General features: G+C 40.6%; 1 protein-coding gene across 7 annotated transcripts in view; it reads left to right on the top strand.

Annotated features, from left to right (window-relative positions):
• Positions 1 to 15,137, top strand: part of TDRD9 (tudor domain containing 9) — a 122,768-nt gene extending 107,631 nt beyond the window's left edge. For all 7 annotated transcript variants that reach the window (XM_087447847.1, XM_087447848.1, XM_087447845.1 and 4 more), the window contains 3 exons: positions 3,986 to 4,104; positions 12,468 to 12,540; positions 14,402 to 15,137. In XM_087447847.1, coding sequence (XP_087303973.1) covers positions 3,986 to 4,104; positions 12,468 to 12,540; positions 14,402 to 14,500 — 291 coding nt within the window. In that variant the 3' untranslated portion in view covers positions 14,501 to 15,137. The remainder of the gene's footprint in view (positions 1 to 3,985; positions 4,105 to 12,467; positions 12,541 to 14,401) is intronic.
• The last annotated feature ends 3,518 nt before the right edge of the window (positions 15,138 to 18,655 follow it).

Below are 18,655 nucleotides of genomic sequence, written 5' to 3'. Positions count from 1 at the left end.
CAGATAGTTTGAGAAACACTGCTCTGGAGTACTCGAATCCTTTCTCTTCTCAGAAGTTCAACAAATAGTTGAGGTTGGCGTAACTGCATAGAAGGGGGTGGGGCAGAGGGCACTGAGGTGAGTCCTCCGAGCTTGTCCTTACCCCCAGGGCCTGCTGTTCAAAGTTCTCTACATCTTGTTTGTTGATTTAACTGCTCTTTCACATGAAGGGGCGTTGGGGCTTAAAAGTACTCCTTAGATCATACACCTAGAAGTAAATATAGGAGAAAATCTGTATGACCTTGGGTTTGGCATTGAGTTTGTAGATGCAACACCAAAAGCACATCTGTGAGAGAGAGAGAAAATCGATAAGTTGGACTTTATCAAAATTAAAATAGAGCGAAAGCCTCCATTAAGAGATGAAAAGACAAGCTGCACCCTAGGAGCAAATATTTGTGAATCACGTATCTGATAAAGGAGTTTTATCCATAATATATAAAGAACTCTTAAAACTCAATAATAAACAACTGGATTAAAATATGGATGGCAATAAACAAATGAAAAGATGCTCGACATCATATGTCTTTAGGAAAATGCAAATTACGACCACAATGACATACCTATAGATACCTATTAGAATGGCTAAAATCCAAAAAACTGACAATAACCAATGCTGGCAAGGATGTGGAGCAACAGGAACTCTGTTCATTGCTGGTGGCAATGCAGAATGGAGCTACTATTTTGGAAGACAAGATTCTTAAAAGTTAAACATATACGGGCCGGCCTGGTGGTGCAGACGGTTAAGTGCACATGCTCCGCTTCGGTGGCCCGGGGTTCGCAGGTTCGGATCCCAGGTGCGCACCGACATACCGCTTGGTAAGCCATGCTGTGGCAGCGTCCCATATAAAGTAGAAGAAGATGGGCACGGATGTTAGCTCAGGGCCATTCTTCCTCAAGAAAAAAGGGGAGGATTGGCATCAGATGTTAGCTCAGGGCTAGTCCTCCTCACAAAAATAAAAAAGTTAAACATATACCTACCATAAGACTGATACCGGCTCAACACAAAGTTGACATGAGGGAAGCTATATTGTAGAAAAGAAACCCTATTGTAACTTTGAATGATGTCTGGTTAACTAACCCGGACATGCTCTGTGGATTTTATGGTCCCCCCAGCTACTATAAGTTGATAACTTTGTTCTCTTGAGTTCCTTAGGAATGTGATGACCGCTGGGCAGAAAGTCCATGCTGATAGCCATCATCAATGACAACTGAAAGATCAGGGTATAGGGCATTGCTCTGGTCTCTGATGCATATCAAGTAAAACAAAAGACTATCAGGAACTAAGACCAGATGGATGCCCCTATCCTGAGACCAGATGCCTCTCACCCGGAGACCAGCCCCCTATATGACTGGCCTGTAGTCTTTGTTCTGTAAGATGGTTCTTTCAGACATTAGTTGGCCATCTTCCCCCTTGCTAGCAAGCTGTAATAAACTGCCCTTTCTCTGCCACCATCTTGCTTCTTGATGATTGACTTTTGTCTCACGGCGAGCAGATCATGCCCTTTGTGCGGTAACAAGACCAGCAATCCCACCTCAATGTATTTATCCAAGAGATTTGACAACTTACATCCGTATAAAACCTGTATGTGAGTGTTGATTGCAGCATTCAGAATTCATAATTGCTAAAAACCAGAAGCAATCAAGATGCCCTTCAAAGGGGAATGGATAAAGAAACTGTGGTATAGCCATACAATGAAATGCTCTTCAGCAATAAAAAAGAATGAGCAATTGATTCATGCAACAATATGAATGAATCTTAAATGTGTGTTACTAAGTGAGAGAAGCCATGACTCAGGGGTACGTATCTTGTGATTCTATTCATGTGACATTCTGGAAAAGGCTAAACTACAGGGACAGAAAACAGATTAGTGGTTACGGGGGGTGGAGGAGTGATTGACTCTCAAGAGCCCCACAGGGATTCAAGAGTGAAGGAGCTGCTCTGTGTGGTGCTGGGGTGATAGGTGCACAACTCTGTGCATTTGTCAAAACCCATAGACTGTCACTCATGAGAGAGTGGAACTCTGATGTGTGTGATCGAAACACACACCAACCAGGATGTGGGGGTAGTTGCACTGAAGGGGTGAGGGGAAAAGGAGCTTTGGAAAACAGTGTTTTGACTGGAAACAGTCAGACTACAGTCAAAAAGAAAGTGCACATAAACGCTGTACTCTCCTTGGTAAAGTTGTTTCTTGTGGAGTGCAAGTTGATTCTGCACCTGCTCTGCACATTACTGGGGCTGAACAAATTGGTACTGGATGTGGGATCCAGGTTTCTTAGTATTGGATGGGGGACTTGACAGGCAAGCGGGAAAGGAAGGCTGGGATGCACCCTGGGTTAGGGCTAGTCTGAGACGCCAGTCAGTGTGAGTTCTTATGTGCCTTAAGACATGCACAGATGGGAGGATGAGTGTACATGTGAGTTCATCCACATACATAAATTACCTAGCCCTGTGAGGGCCTAGAAACGATGACCCCTATAGCCACGAACAAACCCAGTGCCCAGATTGTGGTTTCTGATAGGATTGTCCAATAAATGGAACCAGGGCTCCTTGGAGAAATGGCTTTTTCTAGGGTTGGTGCAGGGAAAATACAGGATGAGCCCGGAGCTACTTGTAGTGCCAGAAAGTAAGGAATTGCTCAAAAAACCAAAGGATGGGAGCATGGCAAAAGGACACAGAAGCCAAGGGAAAGAGCTCGCACTGGCCAAAACCAAACAAAATAAATATGTAGTACAATAATTATCCATGTGTCCATAAGGATATAAATAAATGATTGAATAAACAAATGGGAAGAAGAAACAAATCTTCCGTATAGAAGAATTCCCAATATTACCTGTAGATACTCCCCTCCAGGAAGTAGAGCTTAATCCGACCCTCCGAACCCCCCTCTTTGAGGTGGACTGGACTTAGTGACGTGCTTCCAAACAGCAGAGTAGGAAAGGGAAGACAGAGACTTTACAGTGGGAAAGCCTGGCAGACGCCACCTCAGCTAAGTGCTTAAGGCCAGCCTCACCAGGGATCTGTCCTGGTGATGGCGCACACCTTGGTATGATGAGATGAGGAGGGCACCCCCGCTCTGTGGGATTCTCCCACAAACCCATTGCCCCAGTCTAATCATGAGAAAAACATCACACAATCCCAAATTGGGGGACATCCTGCAAAACACCTGACCAGAACTCCTCAGAACTGTCAAGGTCTTGAAAAACAAGAAGAGGCTAAGAAACTGCCCCAGACCAGAGGAGACCTGGGAGACATGACAGCGGGTACAATGTGATGACCTGAATTGGATCCTGGAACAGAAAGAGGACATGAGTGGAAAAACTGGTCAAATCCACATCGAACCTGGATTTAGTTAATAGCAATGCACCCAAGTCGGTTTCTTAGTTGTGTCAAATGTACTGTGGAAATGTGAGGTGCTAGCAATGGGGGGACTGGGCGAGGGGTGGGCATACTTAACTGTCTGTCGTATCTTTACAGCTCTCCTGTAAATCTCAGATTATTCAAAGTAGAAAATTTATTTAAAAACTGTGACAAAGGCTGGTAACAAAACATGGCCTCTTGTACCTCTGGAGGGCGAGATACTCTTTAGGCTTCCACATAGACGTGAAAAAGTGAGAGGAATCAATAGGATGCAAGTGGATTTTGAATTGTGTAACCCCATGAGTTAAACTATGTTAAATTTTAAGATAGAAGTTTAAAAAGTGTCCTTGTACTAAAAAGTCTGAACCTTTCTTGCTGAGTTTTAATTTTTTTTCTTTTGTTATTGTTTCTTAAATGATAATAGCAGTTATTGATGTTATTTGTGTTGTTTTAATCATTCGTTCCAGAAACCATGTTGATGATAGTCATAAGAATATGAACTCTGAATGCTTATGAATTATTTAAATGTGAAATGAAATTCATTTATAGTAGAACCATGTGAGTATTTATATTGCCATTTATTTACAGATTAATATTCTCAGGGCTGCTATTAACAAGCTAGTATGTGATGGACCAAATGGATCGAAGTATCTTGGGCCAGAAAGAATTGCACAGTTACAGGACAATGCTCGTCAGAAACTTTTAGGGTGAGTTGTGTGATGACATGGGCTTCTTTCCTTTCCAGTCAATTTCTTTAGCTATCTTGTTTGTGAATGTTCTGAATTGTTTAGGAGATATGGTAGATCAGTCATCTGAAGTGGAATTCCAGTGCTGGAGGCAGCATCTAGGAGATATCAGACTGTGGGCACCAACTTACTGTGGAGAGCAGCCACCTTTGTCCTGTGTCAGTCAGGATCCAGGCAGGAAATAGTAGGCACACTCAAATTGGGTAATTTGAGGAAAATGTAAAAGGGACCCTTTCAAACAGCGCAGGCAGGGCATAGGAAAACCGCAGTGGATAGTGCAGTGCCCACTTTTAACAGTGGGTACCTTGGGGGCCAGGGGAGAGGGTGGAACCTGGAGGTTGAGAGTCTGTGTGGAGAGGACCACCTTATAAGAGCCCAGCCCCTCTCTTGAGCCTCCCCCAGGGAAGGAGGTCTGGGGATAAGCATCCTGACCTCTCCTTCCCTCCCTCTCATCACTTGCTAGACTCCCCATTGGCCAAACCCAACCAGAATCCTGAGGGCAAGGGCTGCTATTGGTGTAGCCCATGAGCCCAGGTCAGCCTGGATGGCTTAGAGGAGGTCAGGATGATTGGGCAGTGGTTGTGGAGGAGTGAACAGAAAGCTTCCAACACATCTGGTCCTGCATTCTGGTTTCAGACAGCTCTCCCAGGCTAGTGGCAAATCCTTCCTTGCTGGAGACAGTGTCCTGTGCTGCTGGGTGTCAAATTGTGTAAGAACAGTAGCATTTGATATCATGGTGACTTTCCACTCCTTCTCATATACATTTTGGGTAAATTTCTTTTAGTTTTACCAGCGCTTTAAAAAAGATATTAAATATACAAAGCTGCCCTAGTAATTGTGAAAAAGGGGCCAGCCCAGTGGCGCAAGCGGTTAAGTGCGTGTGCTCCGCTGTGGTGGCCCGGGGTTCGCAGGTTCAGATCCCGGGCGTGCACCCAGGCACTGCTTGTCAAGCCATGCTGTGGCAGCGTCCCATATAAAGTGGAGGAAGATGGGCACGGATGTTAGCCCAGGGCCAGTCTTCCTCAGCAAAAAAAAAAAAAAAAAAAAGGAGGATTGGCAGATGCTTGCACGGGGCTGATCTCCTCACACACACACACAAAAAGCTTGGGCCGGCCTGGTGGCTTAGCGGTTAAGTGCGCGAGCTCTGCTACTGGTGGCCTGGGTTCACATCCCGGGCACGCACCAGTGCACTGCTTCTCCGGCCATGCTGAGGCCACGTCCCACGTACAGCAACTAGAAGGATGTGCAGCTATGACATACAACTATCTATTGGGGCTTTGGGGGAAGAAAAAAAGGAGGAGGATTGGCAATAGATGTTAGCTCAGAGCCGGTCTTCCTCAGCAAAAAAAAAGAGGAGGATTAGCATGGATGTTAGCTCAGGGCTGATCTCCCTCACAAAAAAAAAAAAAAGAAAAAGATAATTGTGAAAAAGGCTAATTTTAGTTTTCTCTCTTCACTTTTTCACATAAAAATATTTTTACATGAATTTTGTGTTGAAGTTTAACATACATAAAGTGCACCAGGTCATTTTGGTGTATTTGCACAAAGTGAACGTGCCCAAATGACTGTCACCCAGATCAGAAACGATGTTGCAGAACGTTAGAAGTGCTTGTAAAACTGAAAGAAATCCACCCAAAATGTATATGGGAAGGAGCAGAAAGTCACCATGATATCGAATGCTACCTGTTCTCACACAACTGGACTTCCAGCAGCACAGGACACTGTCTCCTGCGAGGAAGGACCAGTGACCTGATGCTGCTTTGCATCTCCTCACAGCTGCTATCACTCTTCTGCTGCCCCCAACAAGGGTAACTATGTCCTGACTTGTTATGCCCTAGATAGGTGGGGTTTTTTAGTAACAATTAAATGATTTTAGTAAATTTATAGAGTCGTGCTAGCCATCACCACAACTCAGTTTTACGACATTTCTATCATCCCTGGAAGTTCACTCATAAATATTTTAAAACTGAATTGTGGTGATGGTTGCACAACTCTATAAATTTACTAAAATTATTGAATTGTATACTTAAAATTGATTAATTTTATGCTATATAAATTATATCTCAATAAAGCTGTTTTTAAAAACATTAAGTTCTTCCTACCCATTTGTGAGGAACTCCTGTTCCCACCCCCAGGCAATCGCTGATCTGCTTTCAGTCTGTATAGATTTGCCTTCTCTGAAAATTTTGTATAAATGGAATTGTGTTTTTGTTTTTTTTTTAAAATCTGGCTTCTTTCAGTTCGCATAATATGTTTGAGGTTCATCCATGTCATAACATTATTTTTTATTACTGAATAATGTTCCACTGTATATGCTACATTTTATTTATCCATTCAACAGTTGATGCAATATTTGGATTGTTTCCAGTATTTGGCTATTATGAATAGTGCTACTATAAATAGTCATGTAAAGTCTTTGTGTCAACATATATTTTCACCTCTCTTGGGTAGATATCTAGGAGTGGAATTGGTAGGTTGCATGGTAAGTTTACGTTAATTTTTTAAGAAAGTTAAAACTGTTTTCCAAAGTGACTACCATGTTACCTTCCCACCGGCCGTGTATGACAGTTACAGGTTCTCCACATCCTCGCCAGCACATGGCATTGTCAGTATATTTTTTGTTGTAGTCAATCTAGTGGAGATGTGGTAGTACCTCATTGTGGTTTTAATTTGCATTTCCTTAATGACTAATGTTATAGAGCATCTTTTTATATCCTTATTAACCAATCCTGTACCTTTTTTGGTGAAATATCTGTTCAAACCTTTTGCTCATTTTTTAATTAGGTTGATTGTTATCTTATTGTTGAATTGTAGAAATTCTTTATAAATTCTAGCTAAAACTCTCTTATTAGATATGTAGTTTGCAGTTATTTTCCCCATTGTCTTTTCATTGTCTTAATGGTGTCTTCTGAAGGACACAAGTTTTTAATTTTTATGAGGTCTGCTTTATCTTTTTTTTAATGGATTATGTTTTTGGCGTTATATCTGAAAAACTTTGCTAAACCCAAGGTCAAAAGAGTTTTCTCCTGTTTTTCTCTAACTCTTATATTTGCTTCTTATATTTAGTTCTTTGATCCATTTTGAGGTGATGTTTGTACGTGGTGTGAGATGTCAGAGTCTAAGTTCAGTTTTTCACGTGTAAATACCCAGTTGTTACAACGTCATTGCTGGAAAGCTCTCTTTTCCCCATTGAATCGCCTTGGCACCTATCAAAAGTCGATTGGCTGTATATATAAAGGTTTATTTCTGGACTTTCTACGTTCTGTTGATTTATGTCTATTTTTATGCCAATACTATACTGTCTTGATTGCTGTAGCTTTATAGTAAGTTTTGAAATTGGCCAGTGTTAGTCCTCCTATTTTGTTCTTCCTTTTCAAAATTGTTTTTGATATTCTAGGTCTTTTTCCTCTTCATATAAATTTTAGTATCAGCTAGCCAATTTCTACAACAAGCCTTGCTGGAATTGTGATAGGGATTGTGTTGAATCTGTAGATCAATTTGGGGAGAATTGCCATCTTAACAATATTGATTTGTCCAATCCAGGAAGATGGAATGTCTATTAGATATCCTTTAATTTCTCTTAACACGTTTTTATAGTTTTTGGTGTGCAGGTCTTGCACTTTTGTTAAATTATTTTTAGGTATTTTAATCTTTTGATGCTATTGCAAATGAAATTCACATGAACAATTGATTTTTACATATTGATCTTTTATCCCGTGACCATGTTAAACCTGTTTATTAGTACTAGTAGTTTTTGTAGATCCCTTAGGATTTCCTACATACAGGATCATATCTGTGAGTAAAGACAGTTTTACTTCTCCCTTTCCAATCTGTATGCTCATAATTTCTTTTTCTGGTTTTATTATACTGTCTAGAACCCTGAGTACAGTGTTGAATAGAAGTGGTAAGAGCAGATGTCTTTGCCTTGTTCCCAATTTTAGGGAGAAAGCATTTGTTTGTTCACTGTGAAGTATGATGTTAGCTGTAGGGTTTTCACCGAGGCTCTTGATCAGGTTGAAAAAGTTCCTTTCCATTCCTAGGCTGCTGGGAGCTTTTATCAGGAAAGGATGTTGCATTTTGCCAAATGCTTTTTCTATGTCTGTGAGATAATTGTGGGGTTTTTTTCCTTTTATTCAATTTATGTGGTGTATTGTATTAATTACTTTTTGGGTGTTAAAACTAACCTTGCATTCCTGGGATGAATTCCACATGTTTGTAATCCTTTTTATAAATTTGTGGATTGTTTGCTACATGTTTTTATTAAGGATATTTTCCATCTGTGCTCATGAGGGTTATTGGTTGTAGTTTTCTTGTGATATCTTTGTCTGGTTTGGTATAGGGGTAATACTGGTTTCATAGAATGAGTTGGGAAGTATTTCCTGCTACTGTATTTTCTGAAAGAGTTTGTTTAGGATTGGTATTATTTCTTCTTTAAATATTTGATAAAATTTACCAATGAAGCCATCTGAGCTTGGACTTTGTGGGGAAATTTTTAATTACCAGTTCCATTTCTTGTGTTTTAGGTCTATTCAGATTTTCTATTTCTTTTTAGTCAGTTTTGGTAATTTGTGTCTTTCTAGGAATTTGTTCATTTCATTTAAACTGGCTAATTTATTGGCATAAAGTTGTTCAGAATCTTCTTTGATAATCCTTTTATTTTCTATACAATGGTAGTTATGTCCTTTTATTTCTGATTTTGATAATGTGTGTCTTCTCTCTTTTTTCTTGGTTAGCCTAGCTAAAGTTTCTCAATTTTGTTGATAACTTTTGGTTTCGTTGATTTTTTTCCCCAAGTGTTTTTCTTTTGTCTGTTTCATTGATGTTCACTATCGTAATTATTATTCCCTTACTTCTGATTATTTTGGGTTTAATTTGCTCTTTTTCTAGTTTCATAGCCTAGAAGCTTTGATTATTGTTTTGAGACCTTATTTTCTGTTACAGCATTTAAAGCTATGAATTTCCCTCCATCACTGTTTTAGCTTCATCCCATACTTTTTTTTTTTTGTGAGGAAGATCAGCCCTGAGCTAACATCCATGGTAATCCTCTTTTTGCTGAGGAAGACCGGCTCTGAGCTAACATCTATTGCCAATCCTCCTCCCTTTTTTCCCCCCCGCAAAGCCCCAATAGATAGTTGTATGTCATAGTTGCACATCCCTCTAGTTGCTGTATGTGGGACGCGGCCTCAGCGTGGCCTGACAAGCAGTGCGTCGGGGCGCGCCCGGGATCCGAACCATGGCCGCCAGCAGCGGAGCACGCTCACTTAACCGCCAAGCCACGGAGCCGGCCCCATCCCATACTTTTTGATTTGTTGTATTTTCGTTTTCGATCTTTTCAAAATATTCTCTAGTTTCCCTTGTGATTTCTTCTTTGACTGATGGGTTATTTAGAAGTATATTGTTTAATTTTCAAATACTGGAGGATTTTACAACTTACTTTATGTTGTTGATATTTAATTCTGTGTAGGCACTATGTGTACTTTGAATGATTTCAGTCTTGTAAAATTTATTGAGACTTGTTTTGTGGCCTAGGATACAGTCTTTCCTGAAAAGTGTTCCATGTTCTTTTGAAAAGATGTGTATCTGCTGTTTTTGGGTGGAGTGTTCTGTTGATGTTGGTTAGGTCAAGTTGGTGGATGGTGTTGTTTAAGTATTCTCTATCCTTGCTGATTTTCTCTCTAGTTCTATGAATATTGAAAGTAGAGTATTGAAATCTCTAACCATAATTATTGAATTGTTTCTTATTTCAAGTCTGTCAGCTTTTGTTTTATGTCTTTTGGGACTCTTTTGTTAGATATGTATACATTTATAATTGTTATATCTTCCTGATGTATTGGCCCTTTTGTCATTATGAAATATCTCTTTATCTCTAGTTATATATATATTTTTTGCTGAGGAAGGTTCGCCCTGAACTAACATCTGTGCCAGTCTTCCTCTATTTTGTATGTGGGTCACCGCCACAGCGTGGCCGCTAATGAGTGGTGTAGATCCGCGCCCAGGAACTGAACCCAGGCTGCTGAAGCAGAGTGTGCCAAACTCAACCACTAGGCCACTGGGCCAGCCCTTCTAGTAATATTTTTTAAAGTCTCTTTGTTCTGATACTACTGTAGCTACTGCAGCTCTGGTTACTGTTTGCATGGCATATCTTTTTCTGTCCTTTTACTTATAACCTATTTGCATCTTTGAATTTTTTCAAATGTTCTTTTCTATCCCATGCCTGCTCTCTTCTCCTTTGAGACTCCCATTTCACATGTGTTTGTACACTCGATGTTGTGCCTGGTCTCTGAGGCTTTGGTCATTTTTCTTCAGTGTTTTTTCTGTTTTTCAAACCATTTAATTTCTGTTGATCTGTCCTTAAATTTACTGATTCTTTATTCTTCCATCTCAGTCCTGCAGATGTTGCTCTGCGTTAAGGAATTTTCCATTTCAGCTATTGTACTTTTCAACTCTAGACTTTCTATTTGGTTATTTTATATAGTTTTTAGTTTTTTTTTCAGGGAAAGATTTGCCCTGAGCTAACATCTGTTGCCCATCTTCCTCTTTTTTTTTTGGCTTCCCAAAGCCCCAGTATGTGGTCGTATATGCTAGTTGTAAGTCGTTCTGGTTCTTCTGTGTGAGCCACCGCCACGGCAGGGCAACTGACAGACAGGCGAACCCAAGCCACAAAAGTGGTGAGCGCCGAACTTTTAACCACTAGGCCATCAGAGCTGGCTCTATAGTTTGTAATTTCTGTTGAGATTATCTTTAGGTAATTATCATCATATTTTCCTTTATTTCCTTAGACATGGTTTGCTTTAATTCTTTGTACACACTTACAATGGCTGCTTTGAAATCTTTGTGTGCTAAACCCACATCTGGGCCACTCAGTCAGTTTCTGTTGGCTGCTCTTTTTTCCTAAGTATGGGTCATACATTCCTGTTTCTTTGCCAAATCCCTCATAATTTTTTTTGCTGAAAATTGCACATTTTAGGTAATGTAGTGTAGCAATGTAGGATTTTGATTTCCCCCTGCAGAATTCTGTAGGGTTCTGTAGATCTGTTTCCCACCATGTTGTGAGGCCACTGATGCCTGGGTTTTGTTTTTTTTAATTCTCCTTTGTATTTTTCAACCTGGCTTGCTAGAAGTTGTCTTTGTGTCTGCGTTGCTTAGTGCTCAGCCAGTGATTAGTCAGAAGTTGTGCTTAAGTATCTAAGCTGTTAAGGTGTCTGCCCTCTGCCAGTGGATCTAGGAATGGGTTGGGCAGTACATCCAAGGTTCAGGCAATTTTGCACTCTTCCCTGCCTTTTATTTTTTGCCAGGGCTTTCCTGTGCATCCCTGCCACCTTGCAGTCAGCTTGGACTGTGGGGCTGGCTTGGGTAGCTCTTCTCTGCGTGTGTCTTCAGCCTCCCAGTCAGCTAGGGAATGTGTGGACAGCCTGTCTTGCCCTCTGTGGCACTTTCATTTCCAAGGTCTCCCTCTTATGTTTCTGGATTGTCTGCTGGTCTGCTGCTGGCCCCAAGCAGGACCATGACCTAACACTAGCAGAGCTGTGGGCTTTCTCCATTTATTTCCTACTGAGTTCGCTATTTTTACTGATATTGCTGCCACGCATTAGGTTTTTCACCCTCTTCTCCAAATCAAGTAGGCTCAATCTGGCCGTGACAATACTGGTTTTCATGGCTAGCTCAGCCCTGGTAATGCTAGATTGAGCTGGCCCTGGGCGGTGGGTGGGAGTAGCCCCAGGCAAGAACTCCACAAACTGCACTGTTCTTACCTGGAGTTCAGCAGTTTTTCACGAATGGTTGCTTCTCAACTTGTTAGCTTTTGGTTAATTTCCAGACCCTTCAGTTTCTTTTTTTTTTGTGTGTGAAAATTTTATCTAGTTTTATAGTTGTTTGGTGGGGGGCCAGAATATTTGCAGACCTCTTTAGTCTCTCATTGCTAGAAATCTCTCTCTCTCTCTGCCTTTTTAAGCTGATGATATTTCCAACTTGTCCTGGCTGCTTAAGAGTAGATGATATAAAATATCCTGTTACATTTCAGAGCTTGACTCAGTAATGCAGCGATGTGTGGTAATGGAGCAACCTCCACTGGTTGTTAAGGGAACAGAGAGAACAAGGGTCGGTCTTATAGAACTGTTTCACTCCTTTTTCTGTTTTTGACAGTACAGTGCATTAAAATATTCTCTGATCATAACTACATAAATTTTGACCTTTTAAAAACTTATTGTAGTTATAATTCTGAGGGAAAGTACATAGGATTTAAATCTTTTAAAATAAATCACAGTAGTGTTTTCAGTTACTAACATATAATTAAGATGACTTAATTCTCTTTTTTTTAATTTTAGTTTGTTCTGTCGGTTGAAACCGAGAGAGAGAATTGTTCCTAATTGGCATGAGAAGCCATATGAGTGGAATCAGGTGAGTGAGAAATAGGATGCTCTATGAGCAGCCTGCCACCAGGTTTGAGGAGAACAGACCACTTGATGGACTTGGGGGCTCAAAGCAAGGGTAGGTGGAGGATGCTGGGAGAGCAGAGAGAGACTAGAGGCCACGTGGCTGGTTCTCTTGGTTAACAGGGTGATGTCACAGACCAGACAAGCTGTTTCTGGGTAGTATACTCCATGTAACACCTTGGTGAAAAGTCAGACCCTGGTAATTGTCCTGTAATTTTAGATAAAGCAGGGATTAGCTTTTAGGGTACATTGGTTGTTGTCTTAGTCTGCTTGGGCTGTCGTAACAATATGCAATCAACTCTGTGGCTTCAACAGCAGAAATTTATTTTCTCATAGTTTTAGAGGCTGGAATCGGAGATCAGGTTCTGGTGAGAGCCCTCTTCCTGGCTCTACACATCCACCTTTCCACTGTGTCCTCACATGGCAGAGAGGAGGAGAGCATACACTCTGTGGTCTCTTATTAAAAGGGCACTAATCCCATCATGGAGGCCCCACCCTCATGATCTCATCTAACCCTAATCACCTCCCAAAGGCCCCATCTTGAAATACCATCACACTGGGGATTTGGACTTCAACATGTGAATTTGGGAGACACAATTCAGTCCATTGTGAAGTGGACAGTTGTGAACTGTGAATTCAGCAGTTGTGAAGTAGAGCAGGGCCTATCTTGGGCACCTTGACATTTCCTGTGTAAGATTTAGAAAACTGAATAAAATGTGATTTCAGAGAAAAGAACTCAGAGGAATTTTAAGCTTTAATTCTAGAGCCAGGGATACTTTTTTTTTTTTTTGGATGAGAAAGATTAGCCCTGAGAGAACATCTGTTGCCAATCCTCCTCTTTTTGCCGTGGAAGATTGGCCCTGGGCTAACATCCTCTACTTTATAAGGGGCGCTGCCACAGCATGGCTTGACGAGCAGTGGGTGGGTCCTCGCCAGGGATACTTTTTTTTTTGATGAGGAAGATTAGCCCTGAGAGAACATCTGTTGCCAATCCTCCTCTTTTTGCCGTGGAAGATTGGCCCTGGGCTAACATCCTCTACTTTATAAGGGGCGCCGCCACAGCATGGCTTGACAAGCAGTGGGTGGGTCCTCTCCTGGGATCTGAACCTGCGAACCCCGGGCCACAGAAGCGGAGCGCATGAACTTAACCGCTATGCCACCGGGCGGGTCCCGCAGGGATACTTTTATAAATAACCCAGCTGGGACAGTAGTTCTCATCCCTTCCGCCACTTAAGTGAGATGATGTCCCTGGAGATGGTGTTTTGCCATCCTGAGTCTAAAGGTCACTTCTGCTGCAAGACATTCCTTCTCTCCATGTGCTCCTTGAGTGGTGTCACTCTTTAGAGCCCTTAGGATCAGTCACTGGAGCCAGCTGCATCGTGTGCACAGAACCCTGCCCGGGGTGACAGGAGGGGAGCTGCACCAGCCACCTCTCCTGCAGTCCCAGTCGGGGGTGTTTGAAGCTAATAGCAGGATTTAATTCAAAAGCAGAATTTCATTTTGGGGTTGATAACGTTTTAGAAAACTTACATGCTTTAAATGCCTATAATGAAGTTACTGTTCACATTTACATAGGAAGGAGTGTGTGGGAGATTTCTGAGTAAAGATTACCATATTATTAAATATGAATTATCAGAGTTCTATTATTAAGTGTTGAGAAAGTAGAGAAGCATTCTGTAAATATTTTTGGAAAACTAAAAGAATACTTTCTACTGTCTTACATGTCTATGTGTGTATAGTTTTATTTATTCATTTTATTTATTTTACTTTGTGTCTAGAAAAGCCCCATTGCAGAGCCTGACTGGTCCTTTTGTCTGCCCTGATAGGTTGATCCAAAGCTGGTCATGGAGCAGGCTGACCGGGAAAGCAGCAGAGGGAACACCTTTCTCTACCAGCTTCACAAACTGATCGTTCTCAGTACCTAGGTGTGCTGGTGCGTTGTATCTCAGTTCCTCCTGGAGGAAGCCGTGGAGCGTGGATTAAAGGCTCCGCTGCAGACTGAACGTTTCTCTGTATCTGAGCATTACAGTCTTTGCGCATTGCGTCTGAAAGGTCTTCTCCATCCTGGTTTCTTTTCTCTTTGGGTGTTGGCTGGTGAGTGGTATTTCTGTTCAAGTGGAGAGGATCGGAAAGTCTAGTCCTTTCCAGAAACAGAAAATCACTGTATTGAACATTTTGGGAAAAATTGTTCTGAAATATGACTTCATTTGGAAAAAGAACTATATTTTCGTTTAAATTTATTAAGGTAAATATAAGTAGCTAATCTTACATGTATGGTTTCAGAATGTACTTGTATGTTCTGTTTTGTTATAGTGATTTAAACCTGGGGTACAGGAAAAACCAGGACTCCCAGTTTACCACAAGGGAAAGGTTGTGTTTTTTTAAAAACCATGTGGCATTTTCTAATTTTTTTTTCCATGATGGAAAATATCTAATTTTGGTAAAACTAACTTCAGTTTTGTATATTTTAGATTTTTACTTAAGTTACAATTCTTAGTCCACATTTTGGAAATCGGAGAGATTACCTGGCAACTATTTCTATGTTAAAACAATAAAAGCATTAGACTAAGTTTCTGTTTCTGACGGTTTTTAGTCAGAGGAGATTAAAATGTATTTTATTATAAAAAATCTTAATTTATAAAACTGATAAAGGGATATAGGTCTCTTTTTAAAAGTCAACTCCTACCACAGGGTTTCATCAGAAAAACAGAGCCACTGTAAGTATAGCAATAAAAGATATCTGAGTTGGCTCTTCCACAAGTGTGAGAGAAGCTGACGTGAAGATCTGGAAGGGGCGCGTTGAAGGACGGGAGAAACGGTCCGCCTAAGCTGACTGTCCCAGGTGGACAATTTGAAGGTCGTGGGAAAATATGAAAAGCGCATGTATTTGGTCACCAATGTGGGGTCATGACCAGGAGCTCCTGTAGAGGAATGGAAGCCGCCACATCTGGGAGAGCTTCTGTTACCTGGGGCCCAGCCAAGTGCTGTGCTGGACCTCTGCTGGTCAGTCGGGCTGCAGTCGGGAAGCCAGCGGGATGCCGAGTGTGCCAGGCAGCACCGTGTGTGTCTGTCGTTGTCGCTGTTATGTTGCCTGTTTCACTTGTGCCCCCCAGTCTTGCTCAGCTTCTCAGACCAGCTCTGAGTGAAAGAATTCCAGGCCGGGGATCTGTGGAAGGCCCTCCCAGCCTCAGACTCGAGGTGGTGCCACCAAGGTGGCAACACAGTACTTTGCGATGCCTAAGAGCAACCAAAGTTATGTTTGGCTTTCAGGTTACAATTTGGCCTGCCTTTTCAGAAAGACGTCTGTGAGAAGAAGTAGGCTGTGTTGGCTGCTGTTTGCCCTTTGCTTTCCCAGAATGAGTGGTTATCCGTGGTTGCCAGTGACCACAGGGTGGGGTTAGCAGTGCAGCGGCACAGTCCTGAGCAGTCGAGCACTCTTTCTCTGTTTTTTTTTTTTTTTTTAATTTTTTGTTTATTGCAGTATTGTTTGAAAAGATGTTGCTAAGACCGATGTCAAAGAGCATACTGCCTATGTTTTCTTCTAGAAGTTTCATAGTTTCAGGTCTTACATTCAAGTTTTTAATCCATTTGGAGTTAATTTTTGTGTATGGTGTAAGGTAAGGGTCTACTTTCATTTTTTTGCATGTGGCCATCCAGTTTTCCCAACACCATTTGTTGAAGAGACTTTCTTTTCCCCATTGTATGTTCTTGGCTCCTTTGTCAAAGATTAGCTGTCCATAGATGTGTGGGTTTATTTCTGGGCTTTCGATTCTATTCCATTGATCTGTGTGTCTGTTTTTGTGCCAGTACCATGCTGTTTTGGTTACTATAGCTTTGTAGCATATTTTGAAATCAGGGAGTGTGATACCTCCAGCTTTGTTCTTTTTTCTCAGGATTCCTTTAGCTATTCGGGGTCTTTTGTTGTTCCATATAAATTTTAGGATTCTTTGTTCTATTTCTGTGAAAAATGTTGTTGGAACTTTGATAGGGATTGCATTGAATCTATCGATGGCTTTAGGAAGTATGGACATCTTAACTATGTTAATTCTTCCAATCCAAGAGCACGGAATATCTTTCCATTTCTTTGTGTCTTCAATTTCTTTCAGAAATGTTTTATAGTTTTCGGTGTACAGATCTTTCACCTCTTTGGTTAAGTTTATTCCTAGGTATTTTATTCTTTTTGTTGCAATTGTAAATGGGATGGTATTCTTAATTTCTCTTTCTGCTACTTTGTTGTTAGTGTACAGAAATGCAACTGATTTTTGTATGTTGATTTTGTATCCTGCAACTTTACCATATTAGTTTATTACTTCTAAAAGTTTTCTGGTGGATTCTTTAGGGTTTTCTATATATAAAATCATGTCATCTGCAAATAGTGACAGTTTCACTTCTTCCTTTCCAATTTGGATCCCTTTTATTTCTTTCTCTTGCCTGATTGCTTTGGCTAGGACTTCCAATACTATGTTAAATAGGAGTGGTGACAGTGGGCATCCTTGTCTGGTTCCTGTGCTTAGAGGGATAGCTTTCAGTTTTTCACCATTGAGGATGATATTAGCTGTGGGTTTCTCATATATGGTCTTTATTATGTTAAGGTACTTTCCTTCTATACCCATTTTATTCAGAGTTTTTATCATAAATGGATGCTGTATCTTGTCAAATGCTTTCTCTGCATCTATTGAGATGATCATGTGATTTTTGTTCTTCATTTTATTAATGTGGTGTATCACGTTGATTGATTTGCGAATGTTAAACCATCCCTGCATACCTGGAATAAATCCCACTTGATCATGGTGTATAATCTTTTTAACGTATTGTTGTATGCGATTTGCTAGTATTTTGTTGAGGATTTTCGCATCGATGTTCATCAGTGATATTGGCCTGTAATTTTCTTTTTTTGTGTTGTCCTTGTCTGGTTTTGGTATCAGGGTAATGTCAGCTTCGTAGAATGAGTTAGGGAGCTTCCCCCACTCCTCAATTTTTTGGAAGAGTTTGAGAAGGATAGGTATTAAGTCTTCTTTGAATGTTTGGTAGAATTCAGCAGGGAAGCCGTCTGGTCCTGACGGCTTTATTTTTGGGGAGGTTTTTGATTACTGTTTCGATCTCCTTACTGGTGATTGGTCTATTCAAATTCTCTACTTCTTCTTGATCCAGTTTTGGAAGGTTGTATGATTCTAAGAATTTATCCATTTCTTCCAGATTGTCGAATTGGTTGGCATATAGCTTTTCATAGTATTCTCTTATAATCTTTTGTATTTCTGAGGTGTCTGTTGTAACCTCTCCTCTTTCATTTCTGATTTTACTTATTTGTGCCTTCTCTCTTTTTTTCTTGGTGAGTCTAGCTAAAGGTTTGTCAATTTTGTTGATCTTTTCAAAGAACCAGCTCTTGGTTTTATTAATTTTTTCTATTGTTTTTTTGGTCTCTATTTCATTTATTTCTGCTCTGATTTTTATTATTTCCCTTCTACTGATTTTGGGTTTTGTTTGTTCTTCTTTTTCCAGGTCCTTGAGGTGCATTGTTAGATTGTTTATTTGAGATTTTTCTTGTTTGTTGAGATAGGCCTATATCGCTATAAACTTCCCTCTTAGAACCGCTTTTGCTGTATCCCATAAATTCTGGCATGTCGTATTTTCATTTTCATTTGTCTCCAGGTATTTTTTGATTTCTTCTTTGATTTCTTCGTTAACCCAGTCGTTGTTCAGTAGCATTTTGTTTAATCTCTACGTATTTGTGGCTTTTCTGATTTTCTTCCTATAGTTGATTTCTAGTTTCATACTGTTGTGGTCAGAAAAGATGCTTGGTATTATTTCAGTCTTCTTAAATTTATGGAGACTTGTTTTGTGGCCTAATATGTGATGAATCCTGGAGAATGTTCCATGTGCATTTGAAAAGAACGTGTATTCTTCGGTTTTTGGATGGAATGCTCTGTATATATCTACTAGGTCCATCTGTTCTAGTGTGTCGTTTAAGGCCAATGTTTCCTAATTGATCTTCTGTTTGGATGATCTATCCGTTGGTGTAAGTGGAGTGTTAAAGTCCCCTACTATTATTGTGTTACTTTCTATTTCTGTTTTTATGTCTG

This window comes from Ceratotherium simum, chromosome 24 (assembly GCF_057802395.1).
Source record: "Ceratotherium simum simum isolate JZ-2026a chromosome 24, ASM5780239v1, whole genome shotgun sequence".
NCBI classification, from domain to species: domain Eukaryota; kingdom Metazoa; phylum Chordata; class Mammalia; order Perissodactyla; family Rhinocerotidae; genus Ceratotherium; species Ceratotherium simum.
This window is presented reverse-complemented; position numbering and strand designations above follow the sequence as displayed.